Source organism: Melanerpes formicivorus, unplaced genomic scaffold, assembly GCF_026170545.1.
Source record: "Melanerpes formicivorus ecotype bairdi unplaced genomic scaffold, bMelFor1.0.p_v2 SCAF_2, whole genome shotgun sequence".
Taxonomy (NCBI): Eukaryota; Metazoa; Chordata; class Aves; order Piciformes; family Picidae; genus Melanerpes; species Melanerpes formicivorus.
Genome location: NW_027142354.1, coordinates 20181389 through 20207690, shown reverse-complemented (window position 1 = coordinate 20207690; position 26302 = coordinate 20181389). Strand labels below are relative to the sequence as shown.

At 41.9% G+C, this 26302-nt stretch overlaps 1 protein-coding gene across 6 annotated transcripts in view; it reads left to right on the top strand.

Annotated features, from left to right (window-relative positions):
- UTRN (utrophin) overlaps window positions 1-26302 on the top strand; it is a 389650-nt gene that overhangs the window by 22097 nt on the left and 341251 nt on the right. For 3 of the 6 annotated variants that reach the window (XR_010989004.1, XM_068152511.1, XM_068152480.1), the window contains exon 1: window positions 16488-16593. The exons of 2 other annotated variants lie outside the window; for them this stretch is intronic. Coding sequence is in view for 2 of the 4 variants with exons in the window: in XM_068152511.1 (XP_068008612.1) it covers window positions 16500-16593 (94 nt within the window). In the remaining 2 variants the exon portion in view is untranslated. Of the gene's footprint in view, window positions 1-16487; window positions 16594-17735; window positions 17754-26302 lie in introns of those variants that run through there. One more of the 6 variants, XM_068152520.1, reaches the window with a different exon arrangement.

Below are 26302 nucleotides of genomic sequence, written 5' to 3'. Positions count from 1 at the left end.
GCTTGTGTACATGCAGTTCTATGTATGTATCTATATTCTTTCTGGGACTTTCATTTGGAAATGGCGACATTCCTGAGAAATGAGACAACCCTTTGAAGTTCAGAATAATTGGACAGTAGTATATCTAAGATGGTGGAAACTATCTTCAGTGAGGTGTTTCCAGTTGGTTGTTTGGGATAGTGACTCCTCAGCTGGTACTAAAGCATGTGTCTGTGCATCTTACTTCACGTGCTGGAGTGGCAATTCTTGCAGCTTGTCCTGAACCACTGCCCTATGTACCAGTTGGTGGCAGAGTTAACTTTTCCACCTACAGCCTCAGTTGTGTCCAGCTGGCAAGAGTGACTGGGAGGCAACTGCCAACAAGTGTATGTGTTGCTTGATTAAAGCTCTTGGGAGTGCATCATTAATGCAGCTAGACAACTTGTAGGGTATGGGTTTGCCTCCTTGTCACATCCAGACTGTGTGGGGAGTTCCTAGGTCCTGGGGGTATAGGAGATGTGTATTGGAAACCTTGAATGATAACAATTAATAGAAATGTAGCCATTTGTAATTTTTTTTTTGTTTGTTGTTGTTAAACCATCTGCAATTTTGAGTAAGAATTGCTGTACACTGCCCTAAAATCCTTTGCTTTTTCTCCCCCCCAAGCTTACCTTAGACATGAAAGGTAGATTTGTAGCTTGTAACTGGAATATTTCCCTCCAAAATGAAAGTGTCATGTGGAGACTATGTATTCTTGCTTATTCACTTACTTTAAAAAGACAGTACCACAATTGATCTAAAGGTAAATCTTCAGAGTCATCTAGAATATAGCTCATAAGGGGTGAGAGAGATTCAGAACAGAAGTGGCAGACAAAGGATGTTCTTGCTCCTGAATGCTAGTTCCATGTGGTCAGAGACTTCACATAGTAGGTACAGACAAGAAAGTGCATCACAAACAAACCCCCATGGGATAATATTTATTGCCACCTCTTTTCTGCTTACCCTTCACCCCCAGTTCACTTCCTGCTCCTGGCTGGCTTTGATATCTCAAATGAAAAGCAATCTCAAACACTTCCCACTAACTGTATATGGGTTGAGTTCAGCAACTCTGCATGCTTGGTAAGGTTAATTTCCAAGATTTCTTATGAGTCTCTGCATTTGCTGAAGTCTGTTATTTTCTGTTATTTATGCAATGCCTGGACATTGGCATCTGGACTCTGGAGATGTGTATAGATTCACTGCTTCCTTCCAATTCTGTGAGAGAAAAGCTGGTAGTTGTTTATCTATTTGGTCCAAGATACACTGGCTCTTCTGATGGTCAGAGTCTGAATTTGGAAATAGTTAGCTATATTTTCCTGCTCTTCTGTAAGTTTGTCTCCTCCTTTGTCTGTGTACTTTCTTACTTGTGTATATGACTGAGTGTGATTTGAAGTGCTCAAATGAATGAGCACACAGTGATGATTTCATGAAGTTGATGGAAAATCTTAGTTTTGCTTTCAGCAAGAGCTCCCTGCCCAGTTGAGGAGGGTTCTGCAGTTGTCTGCTGGGCTTGCTCCTCTGAGCATGGCTTTGTTAAATCAAAACTTAGAACGCCGTATAGATGATGCTTAAAGGCTTCCTTGTGGTTTCTGTTTTCACTGCATTCACCACTTGCCCAGCTCTTTAGATGATATAATTGTTTTAAGATTTTCCTTCTTCCATTTCCGATATGCGTTTTCATAAATCCTAGTCAGAGGTCTGGCAACAAATTAATACAAGCATGAGACTCCCTGTTTTCCCAGTCTGCCTAGCTTCCATTTTGGTAATGGATTTTGTGTTTAGATACAAGGGTTGTATTTGTGTGGTGATTGCTCCCTCTCCTTTCTTCCTTGGCTATCCTTTGCTGCTGTCTGTGAAGTTTGTTCTTTCCAGTGCCAGAAAGGGAGGAGACACCAACTTGAGAGGGCTGAACTCTCTGCAGAGCTTAGTTGGAAGATGCTGGGATATTACAGTGATGCTGTCTAGAAAATCTTTTGATGAAGGGGGTCTTGGCAATGCATGTTTTCTAACCTGGGTTATGTTAAAACACTTGGCTCATTGCAGAAGAGCTTTGGAGAACTTCTGTTCAGGTTGACAGTGCTGTAACACTTGTGCTGCATTTCTATGAAGCTGTTGTGGATGAGAATGCTGTTTTGTACTTGCAATGTTTATCAAGCCTTTCTAACATTATCCTAGTATGTGTGTTAAGGCTTTGTTTTTTTTTTTCCCTTCCCCTAGCATGATAGAGCAGTCCTTAGAGTGGAATTAAATATCTATTAAATGTTCTACAGATACTGAAGAATGCCTGTTGTAGCTGGCTATGCTTACAGAATATTGCCAGCATGCTGGAACAGGAAATTCTCCAGTAGAGCTGTTGAAGGAAATGAAATGAAAACTTTCTTATTTTTATAGTAGTATTAGCCATGAAGCCTAAGTATGAAGTTTGACTTTTTTTTTCCTTCATAAAAAAAGCCTGACTGAGGCTGTGAAACTTCTGATTCCTACAGGAGCCCTGTATAATTTCTGTAAGCACTGAACAAAATTGTAAGTGCTCACCTCTTCCTTAATTTTCACCTTCCAAGCCAACCACGGGATTGATGATCCCTGTCTGAATCTTCTTTCTCCCCAGCAGTGGCAGAACTTGACCATGCCTTGTATCCTCCCAAATGATAAATATCTTTGCTCTTCTATTCTGTACAGAAGGTTGGATTTAGGGGAGGGAGAACACATACAAGTAAGATGGGACTTAGGGGAGGGAAAGACATACAAATAAGCTCTGCTTGCTTCTTGGAGCAATGCTTTTAGTTTGGAAGTAGGCCGTTATTGAAGCTGGTTTTCTGAAACAGTGGCAAAGCAACTACATTATTAGTGTCCTTGGTGGTTTTGGCTGGAACTGTTGAGGGTGTGGGGAGTTGAATGAATTATCACAATGGTAACTGAGAAGAGCACTGACAGTTCCTGTAGTAGTCAGAAAGCTCTTGTTGCCTGCAGCTGGGCAAATACTCTTGTACTGTCCTATTCCTTCTCTATCAAATAAAAAAAATACAGTTTGAAATATGCTGAAGCAATTCCACCCAGTACTTGGGAGAGGCAGTGAGGGCTGTGACTGGGCCTGGGCACTTCTCTGGGCTTGTTTGTCAGATGGAGCCAGCAAAGTTCTCTGTGGCTGAGCTGGACTTAGCCAGAAACCTTGTGTCAGAGATGGCTATGAGTCATAGTCTGGCTGGCTACTAAAATGACATTATAGGGTCATATACAAGCTAGATTTATTGTGACAACATTCCTCTCCTTCATGTTTGCCTATACCTGCTTTGGTGTGCTGGTGGAAGGAGGTCACGTGTGGTGCTGACCCTGGGCATGTCCTGTTCTCTGCTGATTCACCATCCCAGGTGCCTGATTTTTCCATGGGAGAGACACAGCAGGGAACACACAGCATTTATATTCAGTGTTGGTATCAATTTGTGCTTACCTCACTGAGATTGTACTGGGATGCAGTGAACTTCTCTGCCTCACTGATTTATTTATTTTATTATTATTATTATTTTAATCCTACTAAGGGAGGGTCAAAAATCTGATTAATACCTGTATATCTTGGGGGTAGGACAAGGCAAGGAGCTTAGTTAGTTATGGTGGAATAGGAGATACAAGACTATTAGTGTGACAGTACCTGATGGTCATGGGGGGAGTGAGAAGGCTGAATGAACTGTCTTGTGACTTGACTTTGAGGGCTGGTTTTTTTTTTTTTGTTCCTTGACAATAGTGAAATTCTTGTTTACAGGAGGAGAAATCGAGTACATGGAGGCAAGTGGAGAGAGATATAGGTGGTGGAAAGTGGCAGAGCTGAGAGCAGTGAATTGGATGTGAAGTATTTAGGGTCAAAGTAGATTTCTAAAATCTCAGTAATGCAGCTCCTTGACTCCTTGTGGTTTTTTTGGCTGCATCTACACTGGAGTTACTTGCCAATGACCCAGGACATTGCATGCACTTGGTAGCACAAGTTTTCCCAATGGTAAAAAAGGTTACTGGTTTTTATGTTAAGTAACACCACACAATTTGATTGCATCTGTATGAAGTTCTGTTTCTGAACTTCGCTGCTCTTCTCTTAAGCTGCCTTGCTTATTTTGCAGTCTAAGCTGTAAAGGTCTTTATCATGAGGTTCTCCTTTTTGCTCCTTAGTTATGAAGATGTTATGTAATGGGATCTTGACTGCTTTCTGTGGCTGATTTGAGGTAGGTTTGGGATTAGAAAGTGATTGGTTTGGAGACAGACTTTGTTATGGGGAGTGGAATGTGTAATAGCTCAGTGGTCTTAAAATCAAACAAAAGTACCTATAAGCAGACTAAAGAGAACAAACAGAAAGGATTAACTGTAACATGATGGAAGGTAAAAAAACAAAACAAACCAACCACCAAACCCCCAAAGAAACCAACCAACCCCAAACAAACAAAAAAATAAAGCAGCAGTGAGCTTTGTATTATGTCATTTATAGAAACATTTACACAACAGTCTAACTGTGGGAATACTACAGTTAGGGAATAAATTATTGCTAGTGAATACAATCTGATGGCTAAATATAGATGTTACAGAGAGCTGTTTAAATCTAGGGCAAGCTGAGGGAAGAGTAACAGAGCCTGGAGGCATCCACACTTGTATTTGAGTGAATTTACAGTTGGTGTACAACTTGTTTCTGTGTTGTGTTGTTGTTCTTCTCCCACATTATTTTTATTGGAGTCTTACCAACCTATAAAGACTTTTTTAAAAGTATACCTCTAAACCAAAACCTGCTTACTATAACTTGACACAGTATTAGCTTTGTGAGTTGAGTGGCTTTTGCCTGTATGTGTTGGTAGGCTTGCAGAGAAAAATGAGGCATGCTTCTCAGTAGTACCATGTTGCTGCTCAAGAACAAAATTAACCTAGTATGAAAATAACCCTATAAGAAAAAGTAGTTAGTGCTTGGTAGCAGCAGCAAAAGCAAGCAGAGCAGTAGGAATACTGAAACAGATTAAGGAACAGACTGGCAAACTTTGTGCTTTGCTTTGTGTGCTAGGGAGGTTGTGGCATTATAAAAGTCCATCTGCTGAATGAAGCTAGTGCCCTAAACACACAGGGTACAGCATGGTGTTCCAGAATATCAGTCTATCCACTTTGGTGTAAAAACTTACACCACACTTACTTACACTACATACACATGTACTAGCTGTACACATACGTTTAAAATACATCAGAACAGTAATATTTTAGTCAACCAGGGGAGGGATAAGATGCTTAAGAATTTGCCTCTTTGCCCTCGAATATAAAAGCTTCAGCTTTTAAATGGTTGTTGTATAGGCAATGTGAATTTTTTTTTTTTTGAGCCTGTTGTAAGATTGTTATGGTAAATGTCAGATGGCTTGATAACTGATCATACAAAATGAGGCTATGATGAATAGCAGAGAGGCTGTGGCTCAGACTAGATGAGTCTGTCCGCCTGCTCCCACTTCAGGTTTAAGTTGTGATGCTTCAGTAAGGTGACCAACAATGTTGTTAGTATAGTGTTCACATCTATTTTTAACCCTCAGATGGCTTTAACATAATCTAGTAAGCATATGTTGCTGGCATTAAATCTTTGTGGCAATGCTGCGCTGCGTGTGTTGCATTGCAGTTACTGTGAAGCAGAAATTGTCATTTTTCTGTCTTGTCAATGTGCGATTTGCCAGTCAGCCTTGAACAGGAAGACTTCTTGGAACTTAGAATAGAATAGCATAAACCAGGTTGGAAGAGGCCTTCAAGATCATCATGTCCAACCTATTATCCAACACCACCTAATCAACTAAACCATGCAACCAAGCACCCCATCAAGTCTTCTCCTGAACACCTCCAATGATGGTGACTCCACCACCTCCCCTGGCAGCCCATTCCAATGGGCAATCACTCTCTCTGTATAGAACTTCCTCCTAACCTTCAGCCTAAACCTTCCCTGGTGCAGCCTGAGACTGTGTCCTCTTGTTCTGGTGCTGGTTGCCTGGGAGGAGAGACTAACATCTGCCTGTCTACAACCTCCCTCAAGGTAGTTGTAGACAGCAATAAGGTCACCCCTGAGCCTCCTCTTCTCCAGGCTAAGCAATCCCAGCTCCCTCAGTCTCTCCTCATAGGGCTTGTGTTCCAAGCCCCTCACCAACTTCGTTGCCCTTCTGTGGACTCGTTCCAGCAAGTCAACATCCTTCCTAAACTGAGGGGCCCAGAACTGGACACAGGACTCGAGGTGTGGCCTAACCAGTGCAGTGTACAGGGGCAGAATGACCTCCCTGCTCCTGCTGGCCACACTGTTCCTGATGCAGGCCAGGATGCCAATGGCCCTGCTGGCCACCTGGGCACACTGCAGGCTCATGTTCAGCCTACCATAGACCAGTACCCCCAGGTCCCTCTCTGCCTGGCTGCTCTCCAGCCACTCTGACCCCAGCCTGTAGCACTGCATGGGGTTGTTGTGGCCAATGTGCAGAACCCAGCACTTGGATGTGTTAAATCTCACACCATTGGATTCTGCCCATCTGTCCAGCCTGTCGAGGTCTCTCTGCAGAGCCTCTCTACCCTCCAGTAGATCAACTCCTGTCCCCAGCTTGGTGTCGTCAGCAAATTTACTGATGATCAACTCAATGCCCTCATCCAGATCATCAATAAAGAGCATGGGGCCCAGCACTGATCCTTGGGGCACACCACTAGTGACTGGCTGCCACCTGGATGTGGCACCATTCACCACCACTCTCTGGGCTCGTCCCTCCAGCCAGTTCCTAACCCATTGCAGTGTGCTCCCATCCAAGCCATGGGCTGACAGCTTGGCCAGGAGTTTGCTGTGGGGGACAGTGTCAAAGGCCTTGCTGAGGTCCAGGTAGACTACATCCACAGGCCTCCCCGCTTCCTACGGCCTGTATCTCTACTGTCACATGATTTAAGCTTTAAATTCAACTAACACTCAGTTATGTTGGTGACAAAAGCCGTACTGGTAGGGGCAGCAATGTCAGCGTTCATCAGTGTACTTTGAGACGTGTAATGCAGGTGGAAGTTTTGGGATGGGTACTGTGTGATTTTAGGCCAACTTCTGTACTGTGCGTGCTGGCTTTGCTTGGAAGTTTTCTGGGAGTTTTATTATGGTATCTTAGTGGGTGGTGGCATTTGAAGAATAAAAGAATGCAATCCTTCTGTCCAGTGGAGCTTTGGTAATTACTCCTCTGCACGCTTGAGCTTAATTAACTGAGCCCAGTGTTTTCGATTTGACCAGACAGAAGCCTGCAAAGAATATCCATAGAAAGCTTGCTGAAAAAACCTTGAAAACAAGATGTAAACATGTAACCTTGTGCTGGTTTGCAAAATTGAATCAGTTACTGCCTCGTAGCTGCTTGCTGCTTCCTAGTCCTGTTTCTACCATGTTTCAACTGATGGTACACAGTGGTGGCTTGTGTGAGGTTTGCTTAGCTAGTGTGGAGCTGAGTGAGGTACCTGCTGACCCAGCTATTATGTAACCTCTTCAGCTGATGTGTGGACCGGGCTGGTCCCTAGCCTCTGCTTAAGTACTTGGCCGTTTTGGTCCCTAGCCACCTGCTTAGGGCAGGTGGCTTGAGATAAGGTGCTTTATTTACAAAAGGATGTGCACCTGTCTTTTCACTGTGCTCAGATATTGGCTTATGACTGTGTGTGTACAGTCACTTTTAGGTGTATTTGGGATTTTTGGGGTTCAGCTCTGTGGATCTCTTCTCTCTCTATGTAACAATTCTGTTGTGCCATGTGCTTTGTCTCTCTTCCACACTCTTATTCCCTAGTCATTTTGATACACAGAATGCTGTACTAAATTGAAGAGCCCTTCTTCTGAGACATTTAATTCTGTTCCTGTGGCCCTAAGCAAGCAGGTTGCTGCTGTTTGTTGTTTTGCTTTTTGTTCTCATCTGGCTCCTATTGCTAGCAGGCAGTGTGGTGTAGAGGCATTGTGTTGCTGTAGCTGATGTTCGATGGATCTCTGAACTGAGCTCTATTTCAAACTAGTTTAATAATCAGATATTTTGCAGGTAGATTCAGTATTTACCAAAGGGCATTGTTCTACCTCACTTTTTCTTCTGTGAGGGAGGGGGAAAAGGCCATCAATTTTAACAATAGTTTTAATGATGTACTTCTTTAGTAAATTGCCTCTTCTTTCAGTTTATATTTATTTATTTTGTCTCTGTATTACAGTCTTTGTAGAGTGTTACACCTACCAAAATGTCTGATACTGGATTATCTATTGAAATACACTCTCTGGCCTTGTTGCATTCCTGGCAACTTTAAGCGAACTCACAATGATTTGCAGTTTGTAGCTGTTAAAAGGAGATCAGTGGCTAAAGGCTCTGAACTAGTGTGTCAGCTTAACACTGAGTGCAATTTAATTGTTAAGACAAAATAGCAAGAGGTATAGTAAGTGTGCAGTTGGAGGCTTTAAAGAGCACTGAGCTTTTTTATTTCTTTTGGTGGCGGGGTCTTTCATGGAAGTAAAACCTTGTACTGTAGCAGCAGAGTGGGTAATTTTAAGATGGGTTTTCTGCAGATTCAAAAACATTGAGGCTTCCTCTGGCATACTGCAGGAGGAGGAGTGATGCAGCACCTGCTCTCATCAGGCCAGGCAATGCTTGGTCCCTAGGGGTTGTGGTGGAGCACCAGGAGCCTGGGCTGGGTGCATCACTTGGGCTCTGTACTGGGTCCTGCATTCCCGGCACAGTCTTCCTGTGCTGGGCTGTGTAGGCATGTTGCATGTGTTGGTTGGTTGATTGTTGGTGGTGGTGTTTGGTGTGGGGTTTTTTATTTTTTTAATTCCCATAATAGCACTGCTATTTTGGCAAGGGGGTGCTTGTCTTGGGCCCTTGGCAGGAGACAGTTTTATCGTTTGGGGAATGGAGAGTTTAACTGGAGATGCACTTGTGCTGGACATGTAGCTATGTCCTTTCTCTCCAATTGCTGTACTTACTCTTAAAAGACTTAACTTCAGTCAGCACAAATGAGTCGAACTTCTCACCTGTATTTGTCAAAATGTGCTAGTGGACAAGAAGCTGCTTGCAGGAAGGCACTCCTGAAGCTGCCTGCAGCCAGCTAGATAAACATGAGGAACAGAATTTCTGTTTTTACTTATTTATTTATTGACTTTTAGGATATCTCTGGCAGTTTCTTACTGACCTCTAGCTTTCTGGACTAGATTATAAGAGATTACTTAGCTTAAGTGGCTCTCTACACTATTTTGCTGTTCAAGAAAGGAATGAAGAAGGCCAATGGCATCCTGGCCTGCATTAGGAATAGTGTTGCCAGCAGGAGCAGGGAAGTCATAGTGCCCCTGTACTCTGCATTGGTTAGGCCGCACCTTGAATACTGTGTCCAGTTCTGGGCCCCTCAGTTTAGGAAGGACATCGAGACACTTGAACGTGTCCAGAGAAGGGCAACAAGGCTGGTGAGAGGCCTTGAGCACAAGCCCTATGAGGAGAGGCTGAGGGAGCTGGGATTGTTTAGCCTGGAGGAGAGGAGGCTCGGGGTGACCTCATTGCCCTCTACAACTACCTGAAGGGTGGTTGTAGCCAGGAAGGGGTTGATCTCTTCTCCCAGGCAACCAACACCAGAATAAGGGGACACAGTCTCATGCTGCACCAGGGGAGGTTTAGGCTCGAGGTGAGGAGAAAGTTCTTCACCAAGAGAGTCATTAGTCATTGGAATGGGCTGCCCTGGGAGGTGGTGGAGTCACCATCCTTGGAGGTGTTCAAGAGGAGATTGGACGTGGCACTTGGTGCCGTGGTCTAGTCATGAGGTCTGTGGTGACAGGATGGACTTGATGATTTTTGAGGTCTCTTCCAACCTTGGCGATACTGTGATACTGTATAATGGAGAGAATTTCAGGCTTTCTGCGTATCCCTCTTCCTGGTGAGCAAAACTCCACATCCCCAGCATGGTGACTATTGGAAGCCCAAAGGACTTTATTAACAGCTCCTGCAGAAGGTAGAGGAGATCTGCACAATGCTATCTCTCCCTTTGTCCTCTGTGCCTTTTTGTTTTGGAAAAGGATGAATAAACTACATGGCAAGAGAAGTAGACTGGGTGGGAGAAATGTGATGCTAATTTAAAAAATACTTTTAATAAATATGCATAGTTGTGCAGCTCAGTGGCAGTACACAAAGAGTGTGTTCTAAATGGTAGAGCTGAAGATTTGATGTCTTAGAGGGTTCTGTCTGATCATCCATGCATCATTGCTGGCCATTGAATAAGAAAGCAAACTTCTGGGTGTTTGAAGCCGCAGTTGTTGGCACTTTGCTAGCTACTAATGCCTCGGTCATTCCTGACTGCACCACTGCTGATGTGCCTGTGATAAGGTTAACTGTGATTATTTCCCGTCCTTCTCCTCCAGTGGTAGCAGGTGAGGGTTTTAGCTTTCAGGATGAAGGTCATGGTTGCAGCACTAGGTGTGATGCAGGCATTCTCAGTGAAGACCTGAATTTTTGGCAAGCGGTGGGCCATGGGCTAGAGCTGCTCTCCAGGCTTCTTTGTGCACTGTCCATCCCCTCTGCCCAGCCTGAGGCCAACCCTTATGCCTCTGTGTGACCCTGCTTGGTCTGCATGAGGAGAGATGGGAGGATTGGCTGCTCCTCTCAGCTTAGTAAGATCTGTGAGTGTGTGTATATATAGCATGTGTGTATATATGTGTATAGGGAGTGGCTAGGTACCATTTTGTGGTACCTAAAATTAGAAGGTGGTTAGTACTTTGCTGCTTTAGCTGGTGGGCTGGGAGGAGGAGGAAGAGAGTCCTTCCCTGCAGATGTCTCCTGTAGGGCTCTGAGTATTTGATGTATCGACATATAATGTCTTTGGAGTGTTCTGCATTGTTCTGTGGTGTACCTCACCCGAGTTTGTTAGCAGAAGTACACTAGCTGACATAAGCTAGAATAGATACCTATAGACGTGTGCTCAAAATTAAATTGACCTACATAGATGCAGTTGAGAACAAAATCCTATGTTTCTCATTCCTCCCACCTACATCTTCTGGTTTGAGAAGAATGTGTCAGAAGATACTTTCTAAGGAAAAAAATCCCTGTGCAATTCAGAAGGAAGCTTTCAGATTTTTCTTTTCTTGGAGGCACAGACTGATTTTTTTACAAGATGAGTGGCAGGAAAAGGTACAAGTAAGTTGTTATGCATGTGCTTGCCTAAGTCATGGCTCCCCAAGCTTTGGATTGAAGCCTGGTACATGGAGGGCAATGGAGTGAGATGTGTTTTGAAGGCAGAGTTGTGTTGGTGGTTTGTGTTTTTTTTCTTCCCCAGCAGTTCCTGATGATGCAGAGTATGCTGAGGGCAGTGCTCTGTCCTGGGTGGGGTTGCCTACCAGTAGCAGTCAAGGCACTTGGCTGCAGGGCTGAGCCCAGGCTCCTCTGTCTGTCTCACTGCAGCAGGGCAATGACTGTTTCTAGAGCAAGTGATTTTTGAGAAGTGTAAACCATCAGGATGGAAGCTTGGGAGGGGTCAGGGTGGCAGAAGAGATTGTTCCTCTCCTGTGCTTGGGCCTGCATGCTGCTGCTTGGGGCCCAGAACATGGTTCCTGCTGGAAAAGGCATTGCACCTCAGCACAGAATCATGGGATTGTGAAGCCATTTATGCAAATGCATCTACCCTAGATTGATTTGGGTTTGTTTTATGAATGTCCCCATTCATGGGCATGAACCTTGTTTCAGAAGATGGGCTCAGGCTCTTAAATGAGAAATAAAATGCAAAAGACTCCTACATCTCCTATGGATATGCTGTCACTCTTCTGGCCTACTGGAAACAGGTGGCCTAGGGCATTTTTTTGAAAGGAGGCTGCTGGTCGTGTCATTTGGTTTTCATAGGTACAATCATAATGTAAACAGCACTTCTGGAAAAATACCAGAATAGTGTGCTCCACACAGTCTTCTCTCTACTCAATGCCCCCTGCCATCCTCCCCAGGAGAGACTTTGAAAAAGTGTAATTAAAATTGTGGCGGCTTGAAAGATGTCACAATTTGTTCTCTGCAGTTGCTGATGTTATTTCTTTTGCAGGATGAGTCAGTTGGTTATTTAGAGCAGCCACAGATATGCTGTTTTACCAGAATGATATGTGTCAAGTGCATCATGACTGAAGTGTTGCTGCATACTGGAAGGGTTTGGAGTTGGAACTGAGAGTGTGTCTGGGTGTTATCTGTACTGTAGGGCTCCAACATCTGCCATACTCAAAACTGTTCTTTTTCTGCATACCAGGGCAGTTACTGTACTGCTAATGCCCTTTTCAGGAGAATGCTTTATGCTGATGGAGGTTTCAGTGGAAAGTCTAAAATCTGAAGTTGCTGTTGGTTTCCTGGAGGTAGGGGTTAAATTAATGACCAGTTTCCATCAAAGTGCAACAGGTGCTTGGGACATTACTTTCTGCTGAAGTTGCTGTTGTTGCCTTTTCAGCATCCTTGTCCTTAACATTGCCCTTAAATTATAGAATTGTTAGGGTTGGAAGGGACCTCAAGGATCATCTAGTTCCAAACCCCAGTGCCATGGGCAGGGACCCCTCACACTCAATCAGGTTGCTCAGAGCCACATCCAGCCTGGCCTTAAAAACCTCCAGGGATGCGGCTTCTACCACCTCCCTGGGCAACCCATTCCAGTGTCAGTGTCTCACCAGCCTGATGGGGAAGAACTTCTTCCTAACATCCAATCTGAATCTACTCATTTCTATTTTTTTTTCCCCATTCCCCCTAGTCCTATCACTACCTGACACCCTAGAAAGTCCCTCCCCAGCTTTCTTACAGGCCCCCTTCATATACTGGAAGGCCACAATTAGGTCTCCTTGGAGCCTTCTCTTCTCCAGACTGAATAGCCCCAACTCCCTCAGTCTGTCTGCACAGGAGAAGTGCTCCAGCCCTCTGATCTTCCTCATGGCCCTTCTGTGGACATTCCAGTACCACTTGTGTGGTGTGTTGATTCAAAACATGTCTGTCAGGCCAGCAAAGAAAAAAAAAACCCCAAAACGTTCTTTGCGTGCGTGTGATGGATAAAGAAGGTGACAGAAGAGCTCTATCCCCTTGTTCTCCTCCCATAAGAAATCCTGAGGGTTGGTGGTTTTTTCCTCCTCTATAAAACAAGTCATTCTCTTGTTTGAAAGATTGGAAGTTCAGAACAGGGTTAACTAGGGGCTACTTGAAACTAAGCTGGAAGAAGGAGGCTGTGAAAAAGAAGCCAGTTTCCTCTTCTCAGAGTCAAAGCATTCAAGGCTCTTGGAAAGTTCCCAGAAGGCAAAGAAGAAATGGAAACCAATCTCATTCTAGACTACCCTGTGTACAGAGGATTTTTATAATTAAAGGATGTTGCCCTTCACTCCCATTGTTGTTTGCCTCTGTGAACTTTAATTTTACTTCAAACCCAGTGCTGACTTCATACATGTTGGGGCTGCGATAGAGAAGCGTTCCAAAGTATTTGTGAGCTCACCTCCAAATGAACGGATGTAGTTCTCTGGTTTTTGTTTTTTTCCCCACCACTTTTTGCCTTTTCCCTCACCTCTATGTTGTGTTCCCCCTTCCTCCCCCACTTTCCTGTTCAATGCTGTGGACTGAGCTATTGATGGGTAGTGTTTCACGTATAAGGTGTGGCATTCAGACCTTCCCTCCTATAATGACTGACTTGCCATCTAAGTTCCAGTCCTTCCAAAAACTGTTAATTTTTCCTTCTTTGAGGCTAGCCTTGTTCTTTTTCATGCTTTGTAATATGTGCACAAGCATAAACCACCGTCATGTCTACTGACTAGACTTCTACGTAGGCTTCACTCCACTTCTGTCTTCCCACTGTAGTTTCAGCTGGTCTGTTTGCCTGGTCTTTTTTATCTTACATGAGGATAAGAAGACTAGGCAGCCAGCCAGCTGCTGTTGAACTATAATAGGGGCAGTGGTATGTACAAAATTTGATTACTGCTGTCAACACCAGAGTGAATAAAAGAGAACACATGCTCCAGTCAGCTGCTAAATAAATGGCCTGTTGAATTCAGTAGTAGTAGGAATAGGAACATCCTTTAATGAATGAAGTGGTTTATGGGTAGAGTGCTAATATATTGAACTCTTGAGTTTGTTTAAAAAAGGAAAAAGAAAAATCTTCTGTTGTCTTCTTCAAAGATTACTTTCCCCCAAAGGTTCTGTATCTCACTTGAATATCAGCTCTTGTGGTTAATACACAGATTTCACACCCAGCATTTCACATTTTGGCAGAGACCATAGCTTCACTTAAAAAATTTAGCTTAAATAAATATTCCTTCTTTCCTAAAGCTGACTTCTTTGCAGACAGATTCTGACATGAAACTAATGTTAACAGTTCTATATCCATTTAGACAAGAGATGCGCTATGCTTAAATTAAAACCAACCAACCTCCTCCTTTAAGTTATTAAATATTGTTAGTGGATAATCTTAATGAAGTGTTGGATTTTCTAAGTAAAACTTCCCGGTAGGTAAAAGTGGTTTCTCTCATGTACATGATGTAGTTGCTGGTGGTAGAGCTGAGGTTCCCCAGAAGCTCTCTTGTGAATGAATCATTTCCCTCAGCCTAGTGTGTTCATGTTGAAGACTGATGGAAGCTCACAGAAACTGGTGTTTCTCTAACTGCTCTCCATGACTACAAATCCTTTCTTTATTGAGGACTTGGAAACACAGAAGTGTTGTTGTAAAGTAGCTAACTTCTGAAATTTGTATGTGTCCTTCAGTCTTGGCAAGTATCTGATGAAGAGAGTCTAAATTCATTTGTGCGTGGGCCTTAGTTTGGAGTGTCAGGGACCAAGGTGAGGTATTGAATCAACAGGAAAGCTCTTATGGACTCCAAATCAATCTTGTCAAGACCTGAGAAAAGGAGGTTCAGGTGCTGTTGGTATGACTTCTGGTGTCTGTGCATGGCTGCCTGCTAGTTGTCATCATATGCTTGGTGGAATTTGCAACATCTTTTTAGTTTGTGCCTGTGAAGTGTTTGGTGCAGTAAGGTTTATATTTGTATTTGCTATGGCAAAATACATCATGATTGTTTATTTCCAAAATAGGAATCCTAGCTTTAAAACTTTATTGCTATTCACCCTTGCACTTGTTTGGGTAGCCCACAGAAATATTTGGATACAAATGTCTGATTTAGTCCTCCGAATGTATGGTCGTCTTTATTCTCAGAAACAAAACTCCTTTTGTGTTCATATTTCAGGCTCTAACTTAGAGGAATCCTTAAATCTGGGAAAAAACCCAACCCACAAAGTAACCAAATCCTGCCTCCAGTAAAATTAAAAAAAAAAAAAAAGAGAGAGAGAGAAAAGTTATCTTGATCTTTCCCCGCCCCCAGTAGTGGCTGTCTGGTGACTCAGTAAACTGTCCCAACAAAACATTAATGAAAAGATACGAGCTGTATTAGAAGAGCTCTCTGGTAGCATAATACAATGAGATGGACAAATCAAGTGACATCTGTCTGTCTTTTTGAAACCAGTTCTCCTGTCTACAGCTCCTCTCTGATCTCAATGCCTTTACTTCTGTGTTGCAGTCTGACTCCTCATGCATTGCTTTTTCGTGACTGTTGAAATTTGGAACAGTTCGGTATCTTAAAGCTTGTAATCTGGAATTGCACATCTTCCATAACTACAGAATTCCGAGCCCTCTCAATTCAATTATAAAGTTGGCAACAGGATGTGAAGGCTGAAGGGCTGAATTTACTTTCTGTATGGGTGGTGAATATTTTTTAAAGGCCCACTTGAAAAATAACTCTGATGCTGTCATAGTCTTGCATTAACCTTCTGCTTTGCTGGCTGTGGTTGGTCTTTTTGCAATTACTGCACAGTGGAAAAGACATGCCTAACAAGAGCTTGTGATTTTTGCCATGGAGGTGTATTTGTAGAATTTCCTTTTCTGATGAAATCTTATGTTCAAGGTTTTGCTGTGTTCTTTGTAAAAGCCATTAAAAGATGAAGGGCCACCTTGCAGAGTTGTTCTGGTTTCATATTCTATGGAATGGATGCAAAAAAGTGCTACAGCAATACTGTAAGCTTTCTGCAAAGTAAATGATAAAAATATTTCTGATTTTAAATGTATGTTGTTTAAACAGCTGACTTGAACAGAAAAGGAGAATTGTCACTTTTTCCTGTTTTCTGTACATAATTTTTAACTTGCTGATGCTTTGAAAGCTGGAGCGTCCTGTTTTCATAAGGAGTAGAAACTCAGTGTATCTGTGTGTGGGGTGTGGTGTTTTTTTTTTAACAGAACAAAAAAACCACACCAAAAAACAAACCAACCCAAATCTCAATTAGCTTGACCTCTGTTATATTTTAACATGCAGTGTTTTAAAAGGTTTGTTTCCTGAATGGTTTTATCAGTCCTCATGTGGCTAAATGTATCGAACCCTCTGAGGAAAACCAGTGCTTCCCTCCCCCTTGAATCCCAGCATGCAGTTCTTGTGTGGGTACTAGCGTGTACTTCCTCTGCATCTTCACTTTCCTGTTTTTCAAAGAGTGAGCTTGAGCATGAGCATTCAAACAGCCAAAAAAGTCATGTGGAAAAAGTACAAGGTTGCTGTGCCTCAGGACACTGACAGGCAGACCTGTTACTCTCTGCTGGGTGAGTGCATTCTTATCTATGTTTTCGAGACTGCAGTGGATGCCAAGTTTCAGCCATGTGTGTCTGTTTTTATCTTCTACACCTGATGCAAGCTGCTTTTCTTAACTTTGTTCAAATTTACTAATTCTAACAGGACTAGGTTGTGGAAAGCATGGCAGGAAAAACAGTTCAGGGAAAGGCTGTTTTCTGTGGCGTTGCTTCATTTCAAGTGCTGTGCTAGCCCTGGCTGTGTCGCACCTGCAGCCAAAGTATCATCTTGGTAATGCTTGCGTCACCTGTAACTTGTTAATTTTGTCATATTGCAACTTTTATTGCTGTTCTGTCTGGAAGTTTTAATGCCCCCAGTTTTCTTAAACTAGGTATGAAATTATGATGATACCAGTATTGAGCTGTCTTTTGGTTCTCTACAGTTCTGCTTACTGTGTGTTCTCAGTCTTCTGAATGTCCGTATTTGTAACAGTGCCTTCACCCCTCACATTTTCTCCCTAATCACAACCTTGGTGGTATCTCCAGGGAGCAAGATTTTTATTGTAATTTAGACAAAGTGTTTTGGGGAAGGGTGCTTTGCAGAAGAAACTGGGGATATTTCTCTTTCATTTTCTTGCTGACGTGCTTTCCTACCCATTTCAATTGAAATACCATGGGTCAACTGTTCTGTTTTGTGACCAGGACCAAAGAGTGTAAATTGACATGGAAAATGCTTTTTGAGGATTTCTAGTACCTGTGAATACGCTGCTTAGATGCAGTAACTGACAGATAGGAGCTAATTACATTGTAGCTTGATGTCAGAACTTCATCAGTGTGGAACCTGCTGATCAATAGAGAAATGGGTCCATTTGAGTGGGCTTTCAATATGATTTTTTGGGTACGAAGCTAGACTCTTGAGTATGGGTTTTTAGAAAGACAAACAAATCCTCTTAAGATGCAGCAGTGTAATGGCTAACTTTAGAATAAAAGGATGGGCTGGGACTCTGATCTCACGTATGTTTGCTTCTAGAACAATGAGGCAGATTTGGATACATGCCAGTTTAGCAGAGAGCAGAGTTTGGACTGAGCCAGAAAGGAAAAGTTTCTACTAAAACTGACAAAAATGTTAAGAAGACTCAGTAATGTGAGTGGAGTTGTTTTTGACTGATTATGGAGAGCTCACTAAGTTACAGGTCAGAGTTCTTTAAAATCTGCATGTATTCAATCTGCCAGTGAGGTACAGCTGCAGTGCATCACCCTTGCAAAGTTAGAAGTAGGAGTTTTGAGCCTGGACCTTTGTTGAGGGTAAATGTTTGTTCTGGCTCTGTTTGTATTGTTGTGTAAGCTCTTTAGAACTATTTCTTGGGTTTTTTCCTTTCTCCTTTTATCATTGAATGTTTAGGAGAGGCATAAACTTTAGACAAGTGTTACAACCAGTCATACAATTAACTGGTGAACACATCAGTTGTGAAACTTTTGAAATATTAATATAAGGGATAATGGGGGTGGGGTGAGTGTGAATGTAAGTGATTTAGTTTGGGCGAAGCCACAATGGCTAAGGCTCTTCTGTCATCTGAATAGTAAACAATGTGAGCATGTTTAAGTCAGAGATTGGTTTATAGTTTGAAACATATTAAAGAACAATGGGATATCCTCCTTTAGAAATGTCTAATCTCTTTTAACAGCCTTTCAAGCTCTCAAGATAGGTGCTGGGAGCATGGTGACACCAGTAGGCTGTCTGGTGCCAAACTGGAACCAAAGCTGGCTCTTTATCTGGGAGGGAGGAAAAAAAAAAAAGAGATCTTACACTATACCTTTTCAAACAAATGGGTGTGTTGCTGTTTCATGTCCTGTGAGATAATTTATATTTTTCCATGAAAACTTATGAAACTCTTCAGGGCATCCTTTTTGGGCTATTTTGTATTTATATATACACACATATACTCTACTAGTGTAGCAGTATTTGATGTGATGATTTTTTTTCACTTTTTTTTTCCCCCCCCTGCTTCATTACCCAGATGGATATCATCCTGTCATTTGAGGGTAGGTTTGTTTTTCTGGTATTAAGGAGGTAGAAGAAAGATATTGGCCCTGTGAGACCTTGTGAAAGGGGTTGCCCCATGCCATTGTTTCTGTAAAATGTCAATTCTTGAAGCCAGTAAAGCACTCTGCAGTAACTGAATAATCTCTGTTAGCATCTTGATAATGTGCCATTAATTTTTTTTAGTGCAGTTCTCACCAGAGGCAAGAGAGATCAATTTAAATTTTACTGCTTGAAAGAACTGCTGTTAGTGCCTAACCCTGTGACCCTGTGATTAAAAGGAATGTTTTGGTGTTGTGCCTTTTTTTCTCTCTCTTTTTTGTCCCCTTAATTCTGCAAACAGGTAGTCTGAGAGTATTTGCAATTCTGGAAACTTATGAAACTGCACTTGTCTTTTGTTACCACTTGGATCTCTGTTCTTGCTGTCATAGCTGCCCTTTGGAACTCCCAGGAGCACTATCCTACAAATGAAAAGCTTCCTTTCAGGTGGGAAGGAATTATCTCTGTTCCCACAAGATATGTGCACTGATAGCAGCTTGAAATTACTTAATCGTGAGACCACATGCTGTTACAATTGTGAAGATACTTACTAAATTATTCATCTTGCTCTAAGCCTTAGGTTGGTTAGCTTGCTTAGTAGAGCTGTGCTGGACCTCAAATCTGTTTGATTTGAAACAACTCTGACATTTGAACACATGAAAATAGTATATTTCCTTTTTGGAGACAGGTGGTAAAGGATATGTTATGAAATATAGCATAGGTGTAGGTGATATGCATAAGAACAGATTACAAAGTAAGGACATAATTGCTGTTTGGGTCTTCACGTGAACTGATTTGCAGGCTCTGAAGGACTGTTGGGTTGGTTTTATTTGTTTTATTTTTCAACTCTTCCTATATATATTAAACTATTAAAGGCACATACCTATTGAGAAGCTAGAAAGTATTTTTCTGTTGTCTTATAGTACAAGCCCCTTTTGTAAACTGTAAAGTAGTGTTTTGGTGCTGGGTGCAGTCCTTGCCCCTCTGTATTGTGTTGGACAGAGTGGTGCCCATGACTCACTTCTGCTGTATGGAGAAACTCTGTTCCCCCTGGGCGATGAATAATCTGCTGCTGGTTCACTTTTGTTTTCACTAAAATGTTCTGACCCTTAACTGGAGAGTTCCATATGCTTCCTACCCTGTTCCCTGATGAATAGAGCAGGAATTGGCAGCAGTATGGTCTGCTATGTGACCTAATTTGTGTGGCGTCTGGGTGGAGCGTGCTCTAATCTTCACTTAGCAAGTAGCTGAGAGTGAATTGCAGTAACTCCTCTGCTGATCCTTCCACCGGGTGGAGGAGGGCACTTGGGCCACCGGGTGGAGGAGGGCACTTGGGCCACCGGGGAAGGAGGCGCCTTGTACTCTGACACTTGTTACATGCTGAGGTAAATTTCTGTCCGAGTGTTCAGAAAAGCACTGAACAAACGGTTCAAGAATTCTTCTCAGAAATTTGGAAATGTGGTAGCTGACCCCTGTGCTGCGCAGGGTGACTGTCAACAGCTTTCCCCTGTGTCTGCCCAGATCAAACCTGGCATACAGCAATGTGTGTCGGAAGCTTTCTGTAATGTTCGACAGCTAAAGGAGCGTTTAGTACTGCTTGTGCAGAGGAAAGCAGGGTGGCTGTATCTGTCTGTCTGAATATACATACAGTGTGGATTTTGTACTGCAGTTATGGAATAGCTCCCTCAATTGAGAAAAAAAAAAACATTGTTCAGGCTTGCTTAACTATCCTGGGTCTGATAAACTTGAAATGAGGGCTTGAGATACAGTAACTTACAGCTGTGTAGAAATGCAGTGTTCAGTTGTATGCTTGGTATGTAAAAGGCTGGGCAGGTAAGTGAACTGTGACCATGTTGAAGATCACGTATTTCCCATTGTTCTGGTAAACTGGCTAAAAGGAGGAATGCATAGAGTTGTTTAGCTAAAAGGCTAACTTTTAAAAGAAATAGTGTGTGATGTCCAGGCACATCTTGTCCCTGCCTGTCCCCATCTAGTACTGGTTACTGTTTCCAGCCCAGTGCATCTATGGGGTTGTGGGGTGTCCCACAACAACAAGGTTTTAGGACTGCCTTCTTTGGGTTGAAAGAGGGCATCTTCCTGGGCTTCCTGAGCTGGTAATGTGGAGCCAGCAGATTCAGTTGGCTAAATCCATTACATTATCACTTCTTTTTCTCTCGGTTATGCTTTTTGCCTGCTTGAATTGCACAACTCAGTCGTTTTAAGCTTCAGATTATATTAAAAGGTTCTTAGCTGATTTAATACCTTGTAATGCAAAACACTTTAAAAGCAATTCATGAAACACTCTCTGCATATCATTGAAATTTACTTTTGCTCCCTGCTCAGCTATAGTAAATTCAATATTTTCTTGGCCTGTGTGACCTAAGTATTCTCATATATAAGGAAAAACATTTATTTCAACCACTTCTTTTAAGGTATCAGGGAGTTATTCTGAATGCAGAATAACAGATCCCCTCTGAAGTTATGTTTTTTTTTCTGTTGTATATACAGTCCGTACTCAGATTTTTGTCAAATTTCTTTCAAGCACATACCATTTTCAAGATTATGTTCACTTTAGTTGCTGAAATAAATGTAAACTTGGAATTGAGTAGTTGGAAACTAATTTGTGTAACTAAATAGCATCTTTGTCCTTTTATTTTCTGTAATTTAAATCTTGCATTTATATTTTTTTTAACAAATAGTTTGTTACTAAGTCTTTAAATTTCAACTAGCTGATGATAATTTGAGATTCTTAGCACTGTGTAAAAGAAAGGCAGAAAATGCTGTCACCTGATGTCTCACCCTCATTCTTTTATCTGTTGCCATGAAACCTCATGGGGCCATTCCTTATCTAATCTACAGGCAGTAACTCCAGTAGCTTTAAAAAAAAGATTCCAAGTGTGGGTTACACAAATAACTTTCTTGTGGGGACATGCCTCAACTTTTTGAATAGTAGTCTTGAATATATAGTTTCCCACAATGATCAAGCTCATTTCTCAGTTTAATTAAAATGAGGGAAAATATTGCTGATTGACTTCAATATCAAATTATGATTTGCTGTTAGTGTATTTTGCTCTAGTAAGCTAGCAGTAAATGTACTGGCAAATCAAATGGAAGCAAGCATTTTATCCTTTTTGGTCTTGACCTGTGGACAGAACTGATTATACAAGTTAATATTAGCAGCCAGAACTGCAAGTGCTAATACTTAGACAGGATTAAATCAATTGCAGTATACCTTCTTGTGTGTTTAGTTAATCTTGATGTAGTTTAATTCTTTAATGTAGTCAAATGTTCTTGAAAAGAATCGGTCAGTTTGGTGTTCCAGCTTTAATGCATAGTGCTAGATGCTTTTGATTCTGAGTAATGTATCAGTGGCTAAAGGGGGAAAAGTGCTTGTTTTAACCAAGTAACTATTGATTTTGCTCTTGAAAGAGAAAACAAAATACTGCTGACAACTCAAGATATGTTTTCCTTCTGAGATACTTTTGGCAATGGATTGATACAAGAAAAAATGTCGTTTAATTCATTGTTAGAATCAAATGATTTATGAGTGATAGTGTGCAGTACTGTAATACATTATTGTGTGTAGAGCATTCTTTTTTGAAATGTATTTTTGATGGTGTTTTGTGGGTGGGTGTTTTTTTTTTTTTTTTTTTTAAACAGCAATAAAAAACAGCTTCAAGAGTTTACCCTCAGGAGCTGAGCTGGAATTGCTTTATGGTCAAGTAAACTAGTTTGCTATCATATCTTATTCCTCCCTGAGCTAAGGGGGAAAAATTTTCTGTGTACATTGCAGTGTACTTTACTGCAATTAATATTGTCTTTACTGACTACAGAGCAGCTTTGCTGTTCGGCCTCTGTTGTGGGTTGACATTGGTGGCTGCCACATGCCCATCCAACTGCTATTTCACTGTCTTTAACTGGACAAAGGGAGAAATTATGATGGAAAAACTCATAGGTTGAGATACAGATGGGGGTATTGCTCACCAGTTTCAACCATGGTCAGTGCAGATTTGAGTGGGGAAAAAATTAATTTAATCTATTGATAATTAGTATAGGTGAAAAACAAAGAAACTAAACCACCTCCTTAACTCTTTCCTCCTTCCCAGGCTCAACTTCACTCATTTATTGCCAACTCCTTGCTGTCTTCACCCCTTTGGAATGAAGAAGCATGCTTATTTAAATTATATCTTTGTATAAAGTGGGGTTTTATTTGAGAGAAGCTAGCTTGTCTTGGCAGACATGTGCAATCAACCCTAAGCAAGAGCATGAGCTCAAACTATGGTTTAGAAATTTCCAGATGGTAAAAGTGGACTCTTGGTTTTAAGCAAAAATAATCAAAATATGATTTAGCAAATAAACTAATGCATATGGGAGCGACGTTTGGCTGACAGTGTTTCCTTCTACCTTCCATTTTGATGTGTGACTCTAAAACCCACACTAATGAAACCTGTGTTGAGATGAGCAGACTTACATTTGCAGCATCTTGGAAACAATCCTGATCAGCTGCTTAGCAAGTGTGATGTTTTGCTGCTCTGTTTGTAAACACTGCTCCTGTTTTTAATGGCATCAGATGAAGTAGCCTGCAGGAGCAGTACAACTGGTTTACAGCCAGCATAAGCAGTAGTAGTGAATGCTTTCTAGCCCCTTTTTGATCAAGTCTTGGCATGGTGTTCCTTACTCCTGGGTGCTGCTCTGTCACTTGACCCTCTGCTGCAGCAGGCATGAAACTGCATGCCTTGAATGGGTCACTTTCCAGAGTAAATGAGGGTGAGCCAGTTGATAGCAGTGAAACTTGCATGTTCTAGTAGCGGTTCTAGTGGGTATCCTTGAACATTATGCACAGAAGAGTCACCACAGGTAAATAATTAGCTATTGTTTTGAAAATGTTAAGGTACTCCATCTGTAAGATAGGAGACTATTTGGCTAGCCTATAAATAATCAATCTAGCCATTTGGAAAACAAAACACAACCCAATACCAAAACTAAACAGCAGAACCCAACCTACCTGAGTGGGTACACAATTTATCAGTGTCTGGAGGAACTACACAGGGAGTGTTCTACACAGAGAGAGTGATTGCCCATTGGAATGGGCTGCCTGGGGATGTGGTGGAGTCACCATCACTGGAGGTGTTCAGGAGGAGACTTGATGGGGTGCTTGGTTGCATGGTTTAGTTGATTAGGTGGGTTGGATAACAGGTTGGATGCGATGATCTTGAAGGTCTCTTCCAACCTGGTTTATTCTATTCTATTCTGACTAGGAAAACAAGTATTCATCAGTTTGTTAGTTTAGCAAGCTGTTGTACCACAGCCACTGCTTCCAGTTCAATTAAAAATCAGATGTGGCACTATGAATAAATGAATAAATATATAGCAATCTTCTTTTTTGTAGTGTGGGCTATGGGAGTAAAGACAAAATTGATGGTAGATTTGGTGGAATTTCCTGTAAAATGTCTCAGCCTGCAAAGCCACAGGTGTGGGAAACACTTTACTGGCTTAATAGCAGCTCTTGAAGATTTTTGAGACAACTGGATTGTCTTTTATGACTTGTTCTATTATTGACTGATTTGCTGTGGAGTAGTGCTCTCATATCAAATAAATCACAGAAAATGTTATTCTTGTTTATCTGTATATTTATTTTCCTGCCATGTGCTTCACTTACACTGGTATAAGAGTTATTGGGCCTTTGCCTTTGAATGAAGAAGCCCAAATGTGCAGCTGAGGAAAAGGTAAAATTCCAAAATGGTAACTTATGTTGTCAAAGATTTATTCTTTAAAAAAGCTCCTTAGCACATGTGAGCGATGTGGTGTGTGTTTAAATTTTCATAAGTGCACTATTGCTAATAGTGTGGTGGTTACTGTGTGACCCTCAGCTTTCCTCCTCTTCTGTTATGCTTAAACACCTCTTTGAAGTTCTTTGATAAATATCTGCTATTCTACAGGCTGTTTGTTTCATCCACTCTTTCTTGATGTTGTTATAAGATGACACTTTTGTTTTTCTCTTAAATCTAATATTTTGTGTCTGAGATGATACTTGTTTTGTCTTCATCTTCCCCCTCCCAAGTTCCTTGCTGTTATGCAGTGGTTTACCGGCTGACATGATCCAGATGATGAACTTGTGTTACAGGGTTGGTGATGATATGATAAATACCAAGATCCATGTTTCATTCTTGTTTACTCTTAATTTTTTGTAGTTGTAGTAAAGTTTTGTAGTTCCTTTCCTAAGAATGAGTGTCCAACATACTGTTTTCTTGCATGGCTTTTTCTGTTCTGCTAAAGGTAAGAGAATAAAAGTAGAAATTAATTTGCTGGAAGATAGGCAGAATTTTTCTATAATGTTCCTATTCAGGAGGTGCAGGTGGTACAGCTTGGCAGCAGGAATTCTGGGTCATCTTCTAGTTCTCCCGTACTGAGCCCAAATGACACTCTGCATTTGAACAGAGGGTAGGCTGGCAACCACCCTTCATGCCTGTTCTTTTTTTGTAGCTGTGTAAAGACTTGAGGGACAGTAGTGAAGTGCTGTGATACAAATAGGAAGACTGGAACAATGTGACTCTTATAGACAAGACTAAAGCTTTTGGACTTGTGTAGTTTTTTGGCAGATTGTTGTTTGGTTTTCATTGCATGCTTATCTGTGCAGGGTTGGAGACAAGCCCCTTGCATATAGAAGCTTGCAATTAAATGTGCCAAAATTGAAACTAGCACAATAGGTTGTGAAGCCAGCTCTTAGTCATGCTAATTCTTTTGAGAGCAAAATCTTCACATATTCCTTTTTCTAGACTCCTTAGAAGTCCTTTCTTTGACACTGGTGATTTCTTTCTTTATGCTTCTTTCACTTAGTTTTTGCTTACCTACAAGTTTGGATGTTTTATTTTCTGAATAAATAGCACTAGCAGAGCCCTTGTTAGCTGGACTCTTCAAACTTGAGGGGAGTGATAGCAATATTGAGTTGTTTTGGCTGATTTAAGATACCCTTCAAAGGTGAATTTTTATTTCCAAACCTATTGGACAGTGGTAACATTTATTGTGCTGTGTAAGCAAGTAGCAGGTAGGTTAGTGACTGTGACATTCAAAATGGGCTGTAAGTGCACACTGCTGGCTCATGTTGAGCTTCTCATCCCCCAGCACTCCCAAGTCCTTTTCTTCAGGGCTGCTCTCAAGCCAGTTGCTGCCCAGCCTATATTGGTGCTTGAGGTTGTCCCGACCCGCATGCAGGTCCTTGCACTTGGTCTTTTTGAACCTCATGAGATTGTCATGGGCCCACCTCTCCAGCCTGTCAAGGTCCCTCTGGATGGACTCCCTTCCCTCCAGCATGTCTGCTCCACCACACAGCTTGGTGTCGTCAGCAAACTTGCTGAGGGTGCACTGAATGCTACTATGTCACTAACAAAGATGTTAAACAAGACAGGTCCCAGTACTGATCCCTGAGGGGACTCCACTTGTCACTGGCCTCCACTTGGACATGGACCCATTGACATGCACCCTTTGGGTGCAGCTGTCAAGCTAGTTCTTTATTCACTGAACGGTCCATCCATCAAACCCATACTGCACCAGCTTGGAGACCAGGCTGTGGTGCCAGGACAGTGTTGAAGGCTTTGCTCAGGTCCAGGTAAATGACATCAGTTGCTCAGCCTTCATCTATTAATGTTGTGTCCTTGTCATAGA